At 34.0% G+C, this 21,361-nt stretch overlaps 2 protein-coding genes and 1 pseudogene across 2 annotated transcripts; 1 reads left to right on the top strand and 2 right to left on the bottom strand.

The window, feature by feature from the left end:
* Positions 1 to 122: 122 nt before the first annotated feature.
* On the bottom strand, positions 123 to 4,153 carry LOC145603815 (uncharacterized). Its single transcript, XM_081659802.1, has 4 exons — positions 2,214 to 4,153; positions 1,237 to 1,302; positions 810 to 1,121; positions 123 to 593 (listed from the first exon to the last, which is right to left on the bottom strand). Exon 1 carries the CDS (start codon positions 4,151 to 4,153, stop codon positions 2,294 to 2,296), a length of 1,860 nt encoding a protein of 619 aa, XP_081515928.1. The 3' UTR covers positions 123 to 593; positions 810 to 1,121; positions 1,237 to 1,302; positions 2,214 to 2,293.
* Positions 4,154 to 5,751: 1,598 nt separating this feature from the next.
* On the bottom strand, positions 5,752 to 10,523 carry LOC145604961 (uncharacterized). Its single transcript, XM_081660955.1, has 3 exons — positions 7,446 to 10,523; positions 7,094 to 7,358; positions 5,752 to 6,017 (listed from the first exon to the last, which is right to left on the bottom strand). Exon 1 carries the CDS (start codon positions 9,818 to 9,820, stop codon positions 7,613 to 7,615), a length of 2,208 nt encoding a protein of 735 aa, XP_081517081.1. The 5' UTR covers positions 9,821 to 10,523; the 3' UTR covers positions 5,752 to 6,017; positions 7,094 to 7,358; positions 7,446 to 7,612.
* A 6,432-nt stretch (positions 10,524 to 16,955) lies between these two features.
* On the top strand, positions 16,956 to 17,927 carry LOC145606491 (25S ribosomal RNA; annotated as a pseudogene).
* Positions 17,928 to 21,361: the final 3,434 nt, after the last annotated feature.

The raw sequence follows: 21,361 nt of genomic DNA, 5'->3' as shown, positions 1-21,361 counted from the left end.
AGATAGCCTAGGAACAGAGAAGCTATTGTTTGACATAAATTTTTTTTACAATTTCTTTGAGAAAAATCAAACCAAAAAATTCTCTTCAGCAAAGATGAACAAAAAGGTTTTCCAAGCAAGAGAAATGGAATTGAACATAAATAGCTTAATTTTGTGTGAGCAATACATATTGAAATTAAATAGCACAAGGTATGAATTTTTTTAGTTCCAGTTGTAAATGTATGACTGAGAAGCCCCAAAACCTTCCTAACACCCACATATAAATTCTTTAATATTTTTACTCTGTAGTGTTGGAGATGAATTATTCTGGAGTAGTTATTTGCATCCTTCCATAATCACAAATAGGCAAGTGCATCTTTTCTCACCCTTTAGGCGGAAGAATAGAGAAGACATCTGCTTCCTCGGGAAGTTGTCTAGTTTATGGAGGCCATCTGCTGCTTCTTGAAGCCAACTGGGTTCAAGAAGAGCATACGTGATCCCAATAATTTAAAATTTCCACTTCCATCTGAAATCATTGTGGCAGAGCAAGTCTTGTGCAACTTCATAATTTCTTCAAGCTCTTTGCTATAACATACTTTGTAAAATTTAGCCTCCTAAAGAAAAATAATAAGAAAAATTAAGAATTTACCATAATGAAATAGATGACTTTTCAGTTCGCTGTGTGTTGACTGCATGAGTGATTATTTCTGATAAAGGTGCAAACTGCAAAGCTTCAACTAGACATGCATATCTCATGAAATGAAGAAAATGGGGAAGCATATCCAATTTAACCAGAATTCTAGATAAGAGTTTAAGGAAGACGAGATTACCACATCTCAAATTATTCGAGAATTAGATGAGAAACACTGCAGAAATTTCAGAGCATTGACGTTAAACTTCATAAGGTGTTAACTTGTGCAATTGTCCTCCAAAAACTCTCAAAACCAAGCCTAATCTGCCGCCAACATCTTAGTAGCAAGTGAGCAATAAAGCAGCATAGTGTGAGAATCAGGTGCTGCTGTTATATTTCTGTCCAAAATATCCCGGCTGTCTTTCCACTGCTCCAAACAGCACATACCTAAAACTGAGGAATAAAGTGACAAGTCTGATGACATTGGGCAAAATGTGCATGCCTATTATCTCTGCAAAAATTTAGGGGCTTGAGAATTGATATAATAATTGGTCAATTGGTCCTTACAAAGACCATCAATGATGACATAATGTAAAGCATCATTAGCAGTTTAGCACCAGACTTACAGGTCCATGAGACCCCATCTCCTTTAAAAGCGGAGAGCACCAACATTCTTGTTGTTCTGCAAAGACCTTGTACATAGCATCACAGACAACCAAGTCAGGTTGAATTCTAAACATGACAATCTTATCCAACAACATATTAACAAGAATAAGACCATCGACCAAGGAAATAACCATGACAAGTCAACTTGTCAAGCTAATAACCAATTTAAGGCTTTTTACCAACAAGGAAAAAGCAGGCTTGATAATCTGTATGTATAATGAGGCAGTAACAATTGGCAATGGTAGAAACGGAATAATTTACTGAGATATGTGAGCTGGCAGTGGAAACAGAAGATTGAACTAAACAATCCCATACAGAGAGTGGTCAAGAGTTTCTCGTGAAATATTAGACTGAATACTTTGTAAATTTTGAGAAATTAATACATACGTGTGGTTGTGTGGAAGTCTAATGATATTGCTACTAGCAAAGTTGGCACTATTTCTGCCATATTCCGGACAATGTTGGCAATATATATGTCTGCTTTCTGTAATAGACTAACCTAAGGAGGGGCAGTATGGGTATTCTAGTCATATTTTACTAGGTTAATAGTCCGTAGTATAAAGAGAGGGAGGGGAAAGAAAATGGTAGGAAATATTTGGAGTGAATCCTTTTGAGAGTTGTTACCTCAATTCACTAATATGAGATTTGTAGGCGAAACCTACTTCCTTTTGTAAGAAACCATTAGCAAGTTTAATTTAATTCAAGCTTTCAGCCTTAATTTCTGCTTATTTATATAAATATATAAATCAGATTATCCAGTCCATTACCTCCACCAAACTGTTCATGGGTCATTATGATTAGTTACTATCAGATAAGTGGTGCAAAACTAAAATTAGTTTCTCATGCTCATAATATGACACAGCCACATCAAAAGAAATTAATTATATAAACAAAAAGACATTACCAGAATGCGCAAGTTGAACGTAGGAAATTTTACCATGCAACAGCCAACAGATGCTTTGACCAGAGAGCTTATGGAATAGAGATCTTATCAGAACATTGACACCTTTAAGCTGTTTACTTGTGCTTCTGGTTCTCTAGAAACTTTTGAAACAAAGCTTTGTCTGCATCGCTAACATTGTGATCAGCAAATGAGCCACTTAACAGCGAAGTAGTGTGACCATCAAGTGGGAACCCTTTGCTTGATTTAATTATGACAAACTCTAAAGCCTTTTTGAAATTATTGGCTGAAAGAAAACCACTTATAATTGCATTATAGGTAAAATCATCTGGAGAGCAGCCATTGTCCTCCATTTTCTTTAATTCTTCAATAGCATCGTCCGGTAAACCATTTTTACAGAGCCCCTTAATCATTGCATCGTATGTATATTTGTCAGGTTTTAAACCCTTAGCTTGGAGAGAAGAGAAGATATCCCTTCCTTCTTCAAATCGCCCAACTGCACAAAGGCCTTCAATTAGTATACTGTATGTAAAAATGTCAGGGACCACTCTGATTTCACCCATTTGTCTCACCATTTCCAATGCCTCATTAACCTGTGAACTTTTACAGAGATGATCAAGCAATGAATTATAAGTATATACATTTGGTTTTACGCCTTGAGTCTCCATTTCCTTGAGAAGCTTTCTTGCAGATTGTAGTCTATTCTCCTTGCATAAGGCATCTATAAGAGAGCTATATGTGACAACATCAGGTTTTAAACCTCTAAGCAGCATATCCTGGACCAAGTCTAGGACTTTGTCAACCTTCTTAACCTTGCAATATCCATTTAACAAGCTGGTAAAAGTCAGAATATTAGGCACAAAACCATTTTTCACCATTAAATCCATTATTTTCGAGGCTTCATCCATTTGACCACATGAACTATATCCATCCAACAGAGAAGTGTAAGTAATAATATTTAGAGCATCACCCCGCTTATTCATCAGTCCCACTACAGCTTCTGCCTCCTTAACCTTCCCTTGCTTAAAACACATGTCAATCAACATGCTGTAGATCGTGACATTGAGAGCTATCTTACTCTCCAACATCTCATTCAAGAATATCCTTACATCCATCCACTTCCCCAAAGTGCACATCCCTCGAATCAAACTACTATAAGTATAGACATCAGGCCGAACACCCTTGCTTTTCATGTCGGAAAAAAGGCTGACAGCCTGAGGTAAAAGCTTGTCTTTACAAAGACTATCAATTATGGTGCTATATATGACAACATTAGGATTACAAGAGCTAAACCCAGAATTCATCATTGCCAGCAATCCAAGCGAATTCGCGTAGTTCCCTATCCTACAAAGACCTTTGATCAAAGCACCATAGGTAACAATAGTGGGTTGAAACCCTAATTTGACAATTTTATCCAGCAATCTAACAGCTTCCTCCAACAAATTAGCATGAATGAGGCCATTAATAAGGGTAGTAAAGGTCACAATACTAGGTTCATACCCAAGCTTAATAATTTTCCCCAAAATCGAAAACCCGAAATCGACACGACCCAAACAAGAGTAACAATTGACAAGGACGTTCAAAGAATAAAGATCACAAGAAACACCCAATAATTGCAATTGTGCAGAGAGAGAAATTACAGTTGAATAATTAATGGGTTCTTTAGGTTTAACCTTAATCATAGAACACAATATGAAATTAAAAGTAACAGCAGAAGGAAGAGGATTCATACGAGTCATTTGATGGAAGAGAGATACAGCATCGTCGAGCTTGTGGAAACCATGTCTGCATTGTTGTATCACTGAATTGAGGAATAATTTGGGGTTTTGTTCATTATTTGGGGAGGAGAGAGAACTGAACAAAGGGTAGCAGAAAGAAAGAGAAGAGGGAAGACGAAGGAATATATTTCCGCCATTAATGGAAGTTGAAGCTTTTGCAATAAGTTTTCTTCCAACTGCAAGTTTATTGTTTGCCATTCTTGTGAAAGTTGAAGGGGGTGAAAATGTGTAATAATAAATTAATAAGTCTGAATTGAAAATCTGAAATCCTTAATTTGTTGAGGGTTTAGGGTTTTAGGTTGAAACTAGCCCTTTGGAGTTTAGGCTAAGTGGCTAGTACTTGCTAAGTATGCTAACCCATGTTTATTCAATGAGTCTATGACCGCTTTCAACCGTTGCTTGGAGTTAAGGTCTACATAAATAACACGATATAAATGGAAACTAATAAATGTAATTATGATAAGCTTATTTTGACTAAAAATTTTATGGTTGGTACGAAAACATTTCAATGTGAATGTTAATTAATTTGGTTGGTTGAAGTTTTAGGGTGATACCAAAAACCTTATATTAAATCCTGTGTACACATTTTGGTACTCTCACCAAGATTTTTTTTTTTTTTTTTTTTTTTTTTATAAAAAAAAACCTCTTTTAACTCAATTAGTTAGCTTTGAGATAAAATCTATATATATATATATATATAAAGGGGAGTTTTTTTCCCGAGTTTTTAGATAGCCACGTAGGATCTAATTTTTTTAGCGCACCATGTAGGATTATAAATCTTAGTAATAGCCAATTAAATAAGAGATTATTAATTTCTTTTACAATTAAATAATTCAAATGCTACGTAAGCAAAATTGGCAAATGAGATTTTTAAGTTTAAAATAATTAAATATTAAATATTATCTTTTAATATTAGGAATTTTATCTAAATATATAACAAATTTTAGCTAATAAATACAAAAATAAAAAATAATCAAACTACCGTGCATCGGGAGTTTTTTCCCGAGTTTTAGAGAGCCACGTAGGATTAATATTTTTTAAAAAAATATTAGAGCGCCACATAGGATTAATATTTTTAAAACGCTACAATAGGATTATGCCACCTGAGATTAGTTAACGTGCCACGTAGGATTATAAATTATAGTTATATCCAATAAATAATTCAAGTGTCACATAAGCATAATTAACCAATGAGATTTTAATAGTTACATTAATTAAATACGAAATATTATCTTTTGAGATTAGGAATTTTATCTAATATTTTAAAACAAATACAAAGAAAATGATATATTACGTACAGCTAATAAAATAACAAATGTAATCACATAAATATGAAAAATATTTTTTTTTAAAAAAAAATCGACCCGTGTATCGCACGGGCTTCATCTAGTATAAACTATAATCATCATGTATTGCATTTAGATATATACTACCCTTTATTTCTTCAAAAAAAAAAGATATATAGGATGTAGGATATATAATAAGTTAATAACCATAAACCCTTGGTAGCTTTCATCATGTATTTGAATTTGAATTGGCTAATTTTTACTTGAGATCCTTACTTTTATTATATGCGTCCCAGTATTACGTTCACAAAAAACATTATAATACTCTGTATTATTTATGTGAAAACATGCCCAAAATATCAGTAGCATTTTCAATTAATTCAATAGTCGAAAAGCACTTTAACCTACAATAGTGTTATTACTTATTAGTGTAAGACTAATCCATTAATGAATTCAGAATTCAATAAAAGCAACAGTTCAACCTGCTTGGAACATATGCAAGCAGGAAACTATCAAACAGCCATATCATATATGCTGCCCCTCCAACTCCTTTGGTACATTTGCAACATACTTTGTACAAACATTAAGCTTCCTCTAGAACTTTAAATAATTTAAGTGAATAATCCATTTTCTCCCTTGGAAACAAATGTAATTTTTAAAAAAATTAAGAAAAATACAATGAGCAAGTGTTATTTTCAATATAGGAAAGCCTCCAAGCAGTATTTGTCTCCAAATGTTTCAGAAGAATCAGAACCATCATAGCACAGCGTTTACATCTGAAAATAATGGAATATACACATGATCAGACATAAAACAAGCTCTGAATATGTTGAAGAGAAACAGATAGCACACTAAGGCAAACAGATAGTTATCTATCATGCAACTCAACCAGCAGAGCTATTCCTTGCATAATTCTGTATAATTTATCAAACCCTTTGCGGCTCTGCTACTACAAGATAGTTAAAGTGTCCTCAAGAGAAAGATATCCATGCAACTAACTTGTAGATTTGAAAACATAAGGATTCTAATATGCAAATAAATAAACCACCTAAGCTGTAACATGAAAGCTGAATTGGCAATCCTCTGAACTGCAGCTGGCACATTAAAGAAGAAAAGCTTATTCTTTTTAGTCATTTCACTTGTTACTTAGCTAAACCAATTATTATCCGGACAATAGAAAATGATCTCCTTCCTCTCAGCTCCCACCTTTCCTCTTCCTTTCATATCCTTCTGAAGAACACCAAAGACTTCATTATTATATGAATGTTAGAAGCATGTTTCATGGGAATTTAGGCGGAACAGCAAAATGTTTGGAAGATCTTACATCAAGATTTATATGCACAGCACAAAGTATAGACCGACACAGGGTTGATAAGCTAAATTCGTGCCCAAAATTACATCTACCTACCTAAGAAAGTAGCCTAGGATACCATATCAACTAGCATTATAGCATTAATTGGCTAGAGCTAAGCATACAAAGAAATGCATATATTAATACTTCAAACACCGTATAGCATAGTTGGGCATCATGGCCGAAATTAATTATGGAATATGCTGCTTGATTCGCCTCTCAATAGCGATGTTGTAATGATACAAAGTTGAACAATTGTCAATAGGGACTTGCCTATCCAATCTACTCACAGAAACTTAATCCTTTCCTTCTGTCTAATTCTCTCACCACCTTGTCAAAAATATATAAAAACCTATCTACACAAGAAGCACAGATTTGTATGATTCATAAAATGGGGTAGTATATTTACTTAAACCAGATAATGGAAGATGAGCAAGAATGAATACTATGTTACAAAACATTCAACAAGTAAACCTGAGGAATAGCATGAAGCAGATTTACCACAATCAGAAAATTGACATCTAACAGCATTAAGCTGCAAGCTTAGTCAATTTCTAGAGTCACTCGAAGCCAAGTCTTTACTGGCATTGCTTACGTAGCGAGCAGCAATCAAGTAATGAAGCAGCAAAGTTGTACAAGCATCAGGTGCAAGGCCTTTGCTTCTCATGATTCTGAAAAACTGGGATTCCTTTTGGACATCATTACCACAAAGAAATCCTCTGATAGTCATAATTTAAGTTCAATCATCTGGAGAACAGCCATTATCCTGCAATTCAAAAGCATCATTAGATAACCCTTACAAACAGCATCTCTCAATCATTACATTGTATCTGTAATTGTTTGGTTGTAATACCTTAGCTCGGAGTTAAGACAAGATTCCCAATGCTTCATCAAGTCGCCAACTTGACAAAGGCCACCAATTAGGATATTGTAGGTGACAATATCAGGGATTACTCCACTAGTGGTCATTCCTTCCAGCCTCCCATCGATTTGTGAGCATTTACAGAAGCCATGAATCAATTATTCACACGTAACCGTGACTGGTGTGAGGTTCTGAGCTCTCTTTTTCTCCAGAAGTTCATTTGCAAACTGGAACCTATTCTCCTTGCATGAGGCATCTATGAGAGTGCTATATATGACAACATCAGGTTCCAATCCTCTATGATGCATATCATGGAAGAAGACAAGGGCTTGATCAAGCTTTTTACACTTGCAATATCCACTTATCAATACATTGTATGTATAATTGTCTGGATCTAAACCCTTGTCTCGGAGAGAAGAAAAGATGTTCACTGCTTCTTCAAGTTGACCAACTTGACAAAGGCCATAAATTAGGATATTGTAGGTGACAATATCAGGGACTGTTCCACTGCTTACCATTTCTTTCAACATTGTCATTGCCTCATCAATCTGTGAGCTTTTACAGAGGCCATCTATCAATGAATTAAAAGTTACTACATCTGGTGTGAGGTTTTGTAAACTCATTTTCTGGATAAGGTGATTTGCATGCTGGACTTTGTTCTCCTTGCATAAGGAATCTATGAGAGTGTTATACGTAACAACATTTGGTTTACATCCTCTAAGACACATATCATGGAACAACCCAAGGGCTTGGTCAAGTTTCTTACACTTGCAATATCCATTTATAATTACATTGTAAGTATAATTGTCAGGAACTAAACCCTTGGCTCGGAGAGAAGACAAAATATCCACTGCTTCATCAAGTCTCCCAGCTTGACAAAGGCCATTAACTAGGATATTGTAGGTGACAATATCAGGGACTACTCTACAACTTGATATTCCTTTCAGCATTATCATTGCCTCATCAACCCGTGAGCTTTTACAGAGCCCGTCAAACAATGAGTTATAAGTAATTATGTCAGGTACGATTCCTTCAGCTTCCAATTCCTGTATAATTTGACGTGCGAACTGGAGTCTGTTGTCCTTGCATAAGGCATCTATAAGAGTGCTATATGTAACAACATTAGGTGCTAATCCTCTAAGACGCATATCCTGGACCAAATCTAGGGCTTTGTCAAGCTTCTTAGACTTGCAATATCCGTTTAACAAGCTATCATAAGTCACAGTATTAGGCTTGCAACCAATTTTCGTCATCAAATCAATAAGCTCAGTGGCTTCATCCATTTGGCCACACAAACAATAACCAACCAACAGGGAATTGTAAGTAAAGATGTCTGGAGTTTTACCCCTTTTGGTCATGAGGCCCAGTATAGCGTGTGCTGCACTAACCTTCCCTTGTTTACAACACATATCAATTAACATGTTGTAGGTCTCAACATTAGGATCTATGTTGTTCTCCAACATTTCATCCAACATTTTCTTTGCATCCTCCCATTGCCCCAAAGTGCACATTCCACGAACTAAGGTGTTATAAGTTAAGACATCAGGTTGAATGCCCTTTCCTCTCATCTCGGAATAAAGTTTGGTGGCCTGAGGTAAAAGCTTATCCTTACACAGACTATCAATGATAGTGTTATATATGATAATATCAGGCTTATTAAGAGAAAAACCCGAGTTCATCGTCACAAGCAAATTAAGAGCATTTGCATAGTTCCCTATTCTACAAAGACCTTTGGTCAGTGTACCATAAGTCACAAGGTTGGGTTGAAACCCAAGCTTAACAATTTGATCAAACAATCTAGCAGCCTCTTCCAACAGATTAGAATAAATAAGCCCATTGATGAGGGTATTAAAGGTCACAATACTGGGATGAAACCCAAGCTTAATGATTTTTCCCATAATCGAAAACCCGAAATCGACACGACCCAAGCAGGAATAACAATTAACAAGGATGTTAAAAGAATAAAGATTATAAGGAACACCCAGCAATTCCAATTGTGAAGAGAGATTAATTACAGTTGAATAGATTTCAGGGTAACGAGGTTTAATCTTGGTCATTGAAGACAAAATAACAGTAAAATCAAAATAAGAAGGGAGAGGATTCATACGGGTCATTTGATGGAAGAGAGAGACAGCGTCGTTGAGGTTGCGAAATCCCATCTTACATTGTTGTCTCATTGATCCGAGGAAGAATTTGGGATCAACTTCATTTTCAGCGGAGAAGAGAGAATTGCTCTGGTAATTTGAAGAAGAAGAATAATATGAAGAAAGAGGGTATGAAAGAAGATGAGTAATGTTACCGCCATTAATGGAAGCTGAAGCTTTTGCAATGAATTCTTTTCCAGAAACTCCAATTTTACTTGCCATTCTTCAATTGCAAAAGCCCTAATTTGGTTACAGTACTCTGCAGAAATTGAAGGCAATTGGAAATTGAAAAATGGAATTGAAATCCCTAATTTGAAAAGGGTTAAGTTAAAATTGTATTCGCCATTGATGGAAGCTGAAGTTTTTGTAAAGATCGATGTTTCAGCGGAAAAAAGAGAATAGGAATAAGAACCCTAATTTGCAGAGAGTTAAATTAGGGTAAAAATTGTTTAATTGGAAGTTAGTTAGTTATTTAACCAGGAGAGTAGGAGGAAAAGAGAGATTTGAGTGTGGATGTGAGTGTGTGAGTGCATTTGAGTAAACTGAAGAAGTTCAATTTTAGAGATGATGAAATAATTCTTAGGAGGATTGAATTTGATTAATAAAATGCCAACTCTTGACTCTTGAGTTTTCGTTTTCTCAACAAAATGAGGAATTTGGTTCAAAAAGTGGAATAAAATTGGTACTCGTATCATTTAAGTACTTGGATGTAACCCTTTAAAAAAAAATTTATATTTTCTCTATTTCTATTAAAATGAGTGATGACACGTTTAATTTAGGGACAGATTTCCTTTGTTTCTCTCATTTCACAAAGAAATGGGTAGATCATGTGCTTTATTTAGCTTATTTAATCAAGTTTGTAGTATCCCAAGAAAAAAAAAAAAAAACCAAGTTTGTAGTAGGGTCAACCAAAAATCAACTTCCTAATAAGAAATACGTGTCAACTAAAAAACTTACCAAAAAGGAATACAAGTCAGCTAAAAAATAGTTTTCTTTTTTATTTCAAAATGGCTAATAAATTCAAAACCTATACATTGACTGTTTGATTTCATATGATAATAGATCACTATATTCTAATTTAATCTAGACGAATATTAAATTTTATCAACCTGATTCCATATAAATTTTCTACATTGCATTTCCAAATCATGGAATACAAACTAGAAGAATACTAGTTTGCATATAAACTAATTAGGATAAGAATCAAACACATACGAAGTAGTACACCAACTTACACCTACTTGCTAGATTGCCATGTTCAAAAGTTTGTATTGCCACCCCTATATCGATCTCATAGTTTAATATAAGAGACCAAAATAATGAGATGTTTTAAGTTTGTTACTTTGTTAGGGACTTAGGCCCTATTCTTTTGAGCTTCTGGGCAGAGCAGAGCAGAGCAGATTTCAGCAGAGCAGAGCAGATTGAAGCAGAGCAGAGCAGAGCAAAGCAGAGCCGAGCAGAGCAGAGCAGATTTCATTAATATTAATATTATTATTATTACTAATATTATTATAATTACTAATATTATTATTACTATTATTATTATTATTATTACTATTATTATTATTATTTTTACTATTATTATTATTATTACTATTATTATTATTATTATTATTACTACAATTATTATTATTACTACTGCTCCTACTACTACTACTACTACTATTATAATCATTAAATTTTATTATTAAATATTAATTATAATTAATAATATTTATATTATTAAATATTAATTATATTATTATTATTAATATTATTATTATCAAATATTAATTATGTTATTATTAATATTATTATTATTAAATATTAATTATATTATTATTAATATTATTATTAAATATTAATTATTATTATTATTAAATATTAATATTTAATAATATTATTATTATTAAATATTATATATTATTATTATTAAATATTAATTATATATTATTATTATTATTAAATATTAATTATATATTATTAAATATTAATTATATATTATTATTATTAAATATTTATTATTATTATTAAATATTATTTATATATTATTATTATTAAATATTAATTATATATTATTATTATTAAATATTATTTATATATTATTATTATTAAATATTTATTATTAAATATTATTTATATATTATTATTATTAAATATTAATTATATATTATTATTATTAAATATTTATTATTATTATTAAATATTATTTATTTATTATTATTATTAAATATTAATTATTATTATCATTAAGTATTAATTATTATTTATTATTATTATTATTATTATTATTAAATATACATTATTATTATAATAATTCAATATTAAGTATTAATTTTAAGCAGAGCAGAGCAGGGCAGAGCAGATTGAAGCAGAGCAGAGCAGATTTCAGCAGAGCAGAGCATAGCAGACCAGAGCAGAGCAGACCAGAGCAGAGCAGATTTCAGCAGAGCAGAGCATAGCAGACCAGAGCAGAGCAGACCAGAGCAGAGCAGATTTCAGCAGAGCAAAGCAGAGCAGAGCAGCTCTAAAGAACGGGGCCTTAGGGCTAATCTCTATTCCGATATATTTACCAAAAGAAATAGTGAAGGAAAAATTAAAGAGGAAGGCCCCGTTCTTTAGAGCTGCTCTGCTCTGCTTTGCTCTGCTCTGCTAAAATCTGCTCTGCTCTGCTTCAATCTGCTCTGCTCTGCCCTGCTTAAAATTAATACTTAATATTGAATTATTATAATAATAATGTATATTTAATAATAATAATAATAAATAATTAATACTTAATGATAATAATAATTAATATTTAATAATAATAATAAATAAATAATATTTAATAATAATAATAAATATTTAATAATAATAATAAATATTTAATAATAATAATATATAATTAATATTTAATAATAATAATATATAAATAATATTTAATAATAATAATAAATATTTAATAATAATAATATATAATTAATATTTAATAATAATAATATATAAATAATATTTAATAATAATAATAAATATTTAATAATAATAATATATAATTAATATTTAATAATAATATATAATTAATATTTAATAATAATAATATATAATTAATATTTAATAATAATAATATATAATATTTAATAATAATAATTAATATTTAATAATAATATTAATATTAATAATATAATTAATATTTAATAATAATAATATTAATAATAAAATAATTAATATATGATAATAATAATATTAATAATAATAATATAATTAATATTTAATAATATAAATATTATTAATTATAATTAATATTTAATAATAAAATTTAATGATTATAGTAGTAGTAGTAGCAGCAGCAGCAGCAGCAGCAGTAGTAGTAGTAGTAGTAGTGGTAGTAGTGGTAGTAGTAGTAGTAGTAGTAGTAGTAGTAGTAGTAGTAGTATAATAGTAATAGTAATAATAATAGTAATAGTAATAATAGTAATAGTAATAATAATATTAGTAATTATAATAATATTAGTAATAATAATAATATTAATATTAATGAAATCTGCTCTGCTCTGCTCGGCTCTGCTTTGCTCTGCTTCAATCTGCTCTGCTCTGCTGAAATCTGCTCTGCTTTGCTCTGCTCTGCTCTGCCCAGAAGCTCAAAAGAACAGGGCCGAAGTCTTGTATTTGTGCACATTCATTTATAAGAATAATCCTTATTTATATATATATATGTGTGTGTGTATGCGCGCGCGTGTGTGTGAGTAATCCTATTTATTCATAAGAGTAAGCTTATTTTGTCCATTAAAGTAACTCCAAACCATTATATGAGTAATATCATTTCATTATTGAGAATGTGAGCTAATTTTTTTTTTTTGGCCTTATTAAAAATGTGAGCTATTCGTTTATAATAACAACATTATTCTCAATTCATGTTCCTTGAATAAAACTAGATTGAAGGAGTATTCTTAATTTATCCCGTACAAGTTTAAATTTAGAAGAAATTATTGTTGGGACTAATATATTTAAAGATTAGTAGGTCTAAATTGATATAAATAAACTAGTTTTTCAATCTGGGGAATTAAAGAAATGTAAGATTTATTATTGAAAAAAATTAGTAAAAAGAAAGAAATTTAAAACTAATGATTATTTTTTCATTTAATAAGAATAGAACTTAAAAAAAAAATAAAAAAAAACAAAAAAAAAAAACAAAAAAAAAAAACGTAAAGGAGGTTAGGAGGGAGTATTTTCAATCAATTTGAAAAACAATTTAATAAGGAGTAGGATGTTGAAGACAACCCTCAAAAAAAAAAAGGATGTTGAAGACAAAAGCTGAAAAGCATGTTGCTATTTATTGGACTATTGGAGACAAGTCCCACTCATATTACTATTGAATTACAGTAGTTTAGTTGATGTCCATTTTTCCGTCAAAAAAAATTAAGAAATTTGTTCATCATCTTTATTCCTTTTCAATTTTCGCAGTAGCCAACACTAGCAGGTATTTGGTATTTGTCTGAGAACTGAAAACTGAGAGTGAGACGATGATGATGATGATGATGATGATGATGATGATGATGATGAGGAGCAGAGCTCTACTTTTGCTTGGTTCTACATCTTCATCTTCTTCTGGTATTCTTCCTCCTTTTTTCCCTCTTTCTTCTTTCTATTTTTCCCGATTTTACTCTTATTATCGTTCCAAACAATCTAAATATTTTGATTTTGATGACCCCAAATTGTTTCTCAATTATGTTAGACAACAATCCAAATTAGGGTTTACTCATGTTGAAACCCCGCTTTCTCTTTTCGATCATATGAAATTCATTCGCCCTATTCCTTCTATTATCGATTTCAATCAATTGTTATCATCCATTTGTAAGATTAAACCCCACCCCCCTTTCTCCACTGTCATTTCTCTTTCTAGGCACCTCCATTTCCTAGGTGTTCGTCCAAATAATTATTCCCTTACCATCAAATTAATGAGAATCAAAGAGTTTGCTACTGATAATCACACTATATCATCATTTGTGGGATTACTCAGTGATCCAAATATTGGTGATGCAGACAAGGAATTGCTGAAAAAGTTTTTTGAAAACTGAGTTAGCAATAACTAGGAGCAAAGGTGGAAGAAGCAATGACTAAAACATACGTATATGATCAGCTGTGGCAGAGATGTGTACACAGATATTGTGAGTGACTTGTGAATCAGTAAGTCTTACATTTAATGTGTAATTTTAGATTGATTGTAGGAAAAAGCATCAACATCTGTGATTTGGAACATTTGATTTTTTTTTTTTTTTTTTTTTTTTTTCTTTTCGGGCTTGCTTTTACTTGAATGGTGCTCATGGAAGCAGATGTGTATTGACCTATTGTATTAATTTGTGTGTGTTTACTTGGTATCTGCCAACAAGTTGCATTTGTTTTCTTATTAGCCTTTAAATATTAATGGAGCCAGAGCTAAAGTTTAGCTATATCTTACTATCTAAGCCATGATGAGTAATCATATTTGACAGAATGGAAGAGTATAGTTAGCTGCTAGAATCTGTCTTGGACTCTTAGGTGCTTGGAGGTGATTGTGTGTTACTTATGATCTATAGCAGCAAGATTATTTTTAGTACTTCTTTGAGCAATGGAATGGCGATAAGTAATCATTTTTGACAGAATGGCCTTTGGTTGGGGGGTTTCAAGAAACGGAATGGGAATCAACAGCTATGATTCCCTTTAATGTTGTTTGTTTGTCTAATTTAATCATTCCCTTTCCCCCCTGATTACCCAATTTCCTTCCATCATGATTCCCCAGCCCCCCCAAGGGAATCATCCATTACCCCAAAATCCTCTACACCCAACAACCATAACCAACTTTGACCACCATTAAAACATACACCACCACCGACGACCCCACCGTAGTCGTCAACATCACCGACGACCCCACCGTCGAACGCCCCTACAATTCCAACGCTCTACGAAACCACTTTGAAACTAACATGATACAACCACAACCATTAATCAAAACCACCACAACCACCCCGCGAAGCCCCACCACCACCAGAAAAACCACATACAACCTCCCAATTACTACTAATTTTAAAATTAAAAATAAATTATAAGTAAAAAAATTACCTTGATATATCATCAAATATGACTTTAGATGGTCAAATACACCCATAAAAACTCCAGATCTAGAGTTTTTAAGGGTGAATTTGACCTTCAAAACCTTTGATTTTACAAGTATATATATTTCATGGTGGAGGTACTAAATAAGATGAGAGAGAAAATGTCGGTTATGGTGCCTTAGAGGGGCAGCGACGTGAAGGTAGCGGTGATAATAGGGCCGGGAAGGGATAAGGCTTGAAGTGTGGATGGTGCTCCATTAATATGAGGGAGAAACTGTAAGTTTTGGTGGAAGACAACTTATTACTTATGTAACCAAACAACGTACTAGTGTACTACATCAAAGGGTATCATTTCTTTTCCCCCTCAATCCCTTTCTTGATTCCATTCCGTTTACCCCGTCTGAACCAAACGGCCCCTTAAGTGTTGTGAGTGATTAGGTTTTTTTTTTTTTTTTTTTTTTTTTTTTTACAAAATTAGTTGAAGTAGTGTAATTGATAGGCTGCTTTCTGTTATTCTCAAAAAGTTACCAAATCCCAAAGAAATTAAAAAAAGATAAAAAAAAAATGTCACAATTGAACCGAAATCAACAGGCTAAATTGGTAGGAGTACTTCACCAGTTGACCACGTACTTTAATTCTTTATAATGCTTATATTCATTTCGATTCTGTAGTTAATAGGTAATTTCAGCTTAGATTGGTTGATTTAGAGCTTGTTCTCATTGGCTGACTAAGCTGAGCTGTTATATGTAGTTTAATTGAAGTTGAATTGGGGAATGTGAATTGTATTTTGGGTTTGCATTAAACACTAATTTCCAAGTTTAATTCATTTTCTATTTTGCCCACCTCCAGTAATCGATAGAGTTAATTCTGTTTGTGTGGGTTTTTGTTTTCTGCTTTATGAAAAGCAAAAGATTTTCGAATTTAACGAATACATATTGAATCAAATAAAGAATTCATTTGATTTATTAAACTACTCCGTACAGTCATAGAGTAGATCTTTCACTGTCGAACAACTTTCGCTTACATCGCTAGAATCTACAACCTTTTTGAAGAGACAATAATCTAACGATTTGTTGTATTGAGGATGATTTTTATCTAATTCATTTGACAGTATCGAGAAATTGATAAATTTTGCGATCCACATCTTATCATTCTTCACCAATTAAAACAATGAGGAAGATTTATTATAAACCTAATAAAATCAAAGAGAAAAAGATCGAAGACAAGAAACAAAGATTATTGGAGGCTTTCACCCAATTCAAACTGATAGAAGCCTCTCCAAAATTCAACAATAGAGGCTTGGGGTTTAGAGAATGAGAGAAGCTTATGGATGCTTATATTATTAACGTTATGAATGCTATTTTTTTTCCTTTTCATTTCATTGTTAGAAAATAGAAAATAACTATATAATATATACATATTTCTTACTTCGTGAGTCGGAAGCGGGGCAATCCTTTTAGACCTAAGGTCCGCTATGCGGGCCGATTCGGACGGAGGACATTATCAGGTGGGGAGTTTGGCTGGGGTGGCACCTCTATTAAAAGATAATGCAGGTGTCCTAAGATGAGCTCAACGAGAATAGAAATCTCGTGTGGAACAGAAGGGTAAAAGCTCGTTTGATTTTGATTTTCAATACGAATACGAACCGTGAAAGCGTGATCTAATGATCCTTTAGACCTTTTGAATTTAAAGCTGGAGTTGTCAGAAAAGTGATATAGCTAGTAGCAGCCAAGCGTTCATAGCGACGTTGCTTTTTGATCCTTCGATGTCAGCTCTTCCTATCATTATGAAATAGAATTCACCAAGTGTTGGATTGTTCACCCATCAATAGGGAACGTGAGCTAGGTTTAGACTGTCGTGAGACAGGTTAGTTTAACCCTACTGATGACAGTGTCGCAATGGTAATTCAACCTAGTACAAGAGGAACCATTGACTCACACAATTGGTCATCACGCTTGGTTGAAAAGCCAGTGGCGCGAAGCTACCGTATGCTAGATTATGACTGAACGCCTCTAAGTCATAATCCAGCCTAGAAGCGACTCATGCGCCCACCGCTCGATTGTCGTCCTATAGTAGGGGTTTCGCCCCCCAAGGGCACGTGTCGTAGGCTAAGCTCGCGCGGTGGATGTGCCGTGAGAGCCGCCCTGAAGCTAGTACAACTTCTACCAAGCGACAGGTTGAATCTTTTCCTGACGACTTAAATACGCGACGTGGTATTGTAAGTGGTAGAGTGGCCTTGCTGCCACGATCCACTGAGATTCAGCCCTATGTCGCTTCGATTCGTCCCTCCCCCTACTCTACTCCCTAAAAATACCTATATTTTGGAAATTAAAACGAGATTAGTGATGCATCTCGTATGCTAAAAAATGCAAAGTACGGGATTAAGACAAGTCACAAAGCCTAAGTGTTGGGATGTTGGATGGTACAAGGGGCCGTGTGGCATGTGCACCCAAGGACAAGGCATACCGGGTTCCGGGCACTATTTACGACTCCAAAGGCCCTTAAGACATGATGATTAAGGATGAATTAGATGGTTCCGAGCACTGTTTATGACTCCCAAATCCCTTTGTGAACCCTTGGAAGTACTTGGATGCATGAACTCGCCGGGTGAAAAAATAATATACGGAAGCAAAATATGAAGGCTATAATACACGAAATCGGAGCGATTTAGGAGATGTCGGAACCCGGTGTCGAAATTTCACGGATCATTACGGGATGCATCCAAGGGTAAAAAAATATTGTATCAACCCATATATGATCATTATTCGACTACATACAGGCTCCGTGAAAGCTTATAGCCAATACAAGAGGCGTGTACGAAACGAGTAAATTGACCGTTTTAAGGCAAATTGGATGGTTCCACCCACCCAATTGGACTCCCGGAGGGTATTAGGGACCATGGTAAATATCTCGGCAATTTTTACTCCTGAGCGAAAAAAGGTCAAAAAATTCCAAAATTGAATGCTATTATCCACGCTTTTTGAGGAATTTTTGAGGTTATGGGGCCTGGTGGAGAAAAGTCTTTAGACCCTAGGGGATAAATCTCAGGGCCATATAATGCTGTTTAGAACCATATATGACCATTATAGTTGTCATAAATGCCCGTGGTATACTCAAGTTCACGAAATCGGTACAAATTTCGAACGGGTAAATTGACCGTTTTAAGGCAAATTGGATGGTTAAAAATCTCGGCAATTTTTATTGCTGTGCGAAAAAAGGTTAAAAAATTCCAAAATTGAAGGCTTATCCACGGTTTTTAAGGAATTTAAGAGGTTATGGGCCCGGTGGAGAAAAGTCTTTAGACCCTAGGGGATATATCTCAGGGTCATATAATGCCGTTTGGAACCATCTATGACCATTAAATGTTGTCATAAATGTCCGTGGTAGGCTCGAGTTCACGAAATCGGTACAAGTTTCAAACAGGTAAATTGATCGTTTAAAGGAAAATTGGATGGTTCCACCCATCCAATTGGGCTCCCGAAAGGTATTAGGGACCATGGTAAACATCTCGACAATTTTTACTTCCGGGCGAAAATAGGTTAAAAAATTCTAAAATTGAAGGCTATTATCCACGCTTTTTGACGAATTTTTGAGGTTATGGGGCCCGGTGGAGAAAAGTCTCGAGACCCTAGGGAATAAATCTCATGGTCATATAATGCTGTATAGAACCATATGTGACCATTACATGTTGTCATAAATGTCTGTGGTAGGCTTGAGCTCACGAAATCGGTACAATTTTCGAACGGGTTAATTGACTGTTTTAAGGCAAATTGGATGATTCCACCCACCCAATTAGACTCCTGGAGGTTATTAGGTACCATGGTAAACGTATCGGCGATTTTTACTTCCGGGCGAAAAAAGGTCAAACAATTCCAAAGTTGAAGGCTATTATCCACACTTTTTGAGGAATTTTTGAGGTTACGGGGCCCGGTAGCGAAAATTCTTGAGACCTTAGGGGATACATTTTAGGGTCATATAAAGACGTTTGGAACCATATATGACCATTAAATGTTATCATAAATGTCCGTGGTAGGCTCGAGTTCACGAAATCGGTACAAGTTTCGAACGGGTAAATTGACTGTTTCAAGGCAAATTGAATGGTTCCACGGTTTTACCCACCCAATTGGGCTACGAAAGGTATTGGGGACCATGGTAAACATCTCGGCAATTTTTACTTCCGGGCGAAAAAAGGTTAAAAAATTCTAAAATTGAAGGCTTATAATCCACGCTTTTTGAAGAATTTTTGATGTTACGGGGCCCGGTGGCGAAAAATCTCGAGACCCTAGGGGACACATCTTAAGGTCATATAATGACGTTAGGAACCATATATGACCTTTAAATGTTGTCATAAATGTCCGTGGTAGGCTCGAGTTCACGAAATCGGTATAAGTTTCGAACAGGTAAATTGATCGTTTTAAGGCAAATTAAAAGGTTCACCAACCCAATTGGACTCCCAGAGGGTATTAGGGGCCATGGTAAACATCTCGGCAATTTTTACTATCGGGCGAAAAAGGTTAAAAAATTCCAAAACTGAAGGCTATTATCCATGCTTTTTGAGGATTTTTTGAGGTTATGGGGCCTGGTGACAAAAATTCTTGAGACATTATGGGATACATTTTAGGGTCATAAAATGACGTTTGGAACCATATATGACCATTAAATGTTGTCATAAATGTCCGTGGTAGGCTCGAGTTCAAAAAATTGGTACAAGTTTCGAACGGGTAAATTGACCGTATTAAGGCAAATTAAAAGGTTTCACCAACCCAATTGGACTCCGAGGGTATTAGGGACCATGGTAAGCATCTCGGAAATTTTTACTTTCGAGCAAAAAAAGGTCAAAAAATTCCAAAATTGAAGGCTATTATCCACGCTTTTTGAGGAATTTTTGAGGTTGTGGGGCTCGATGGAGAAAAGTCTTTAGACCCTAGGGGATAAAATTTAGGGTCATATAATGACGTTAGGAACCATATATGACCATTAAAAGTTGTCATAAATGTCCGTGGTAGGCTCGAGTTCACGAAATCGGTACAAGTTTCGAACGGGTAAATTGATCGTTTTAAGGCAAATTAAAAGGTTCACCAACCCAATTGGACTCCCAGAGGGTATTAGGGACCATGGTAAACATCTCGACACTTTTTACTTCCGTGCGAAAAAAGGTCAAAAAATTCTAAAATTGAAGGCTATTATCCACGCTTTTTGAAGAATTTTTGAGGCTATGGGCCCGGTGGAGAAAATTCTTAAGACCCTAGGGGATACATCTTAGGGTCATATAATGACATTTGGAACTATATATGACCATTAAATGTTGACATAAATGTCCGTGGCAGGCTCGAGTTCACGAAATCAGTATAAGTTTCGAACGGGTAAATTGACCGTTTTAAGGCAAATTGAATGGTTCCACCCACCCAATTGGACTCCCAGAGGGTATTAGGGACCACGGTATACATCTCGACATTTTTTATACTGTGCAAAATAAGGCCAAAAAATTCCAAAATTGAAGGCTATTATCCACGCTTTTTGAGGAATTTTTGAGGTTATGGGGCCCGGTGGAGAAAAGTCTTTAGACCCTAGGGGATAAACCTTAGGGTCATACAATGACGTTTGGAACCATATATATATGACCATTAAATATTTTCATAAATGTCCATGGTAGGCTCGAGTTCACGAAATCGATACAAGTTTCGAACGGGTAAATTGACCGTTTTAAGGCAAACTG

Source organism: Chenopodium album, chromosome 22, assembly GCF_948465745.1.
Source record: "Chenopodium album chromosome 22, dcCheAlbu1.1, whole genome shotgun sequence".
NCBI lineage: Eukaryota > Viridiplantae > Streptophyta > Magnoliopsida > Caryophyllales > Amaranthaceae > Chenopodium > Chenopodium album.
This window is presented reverse-complemented; position numbering and strand designations above follow the sequence as displayed.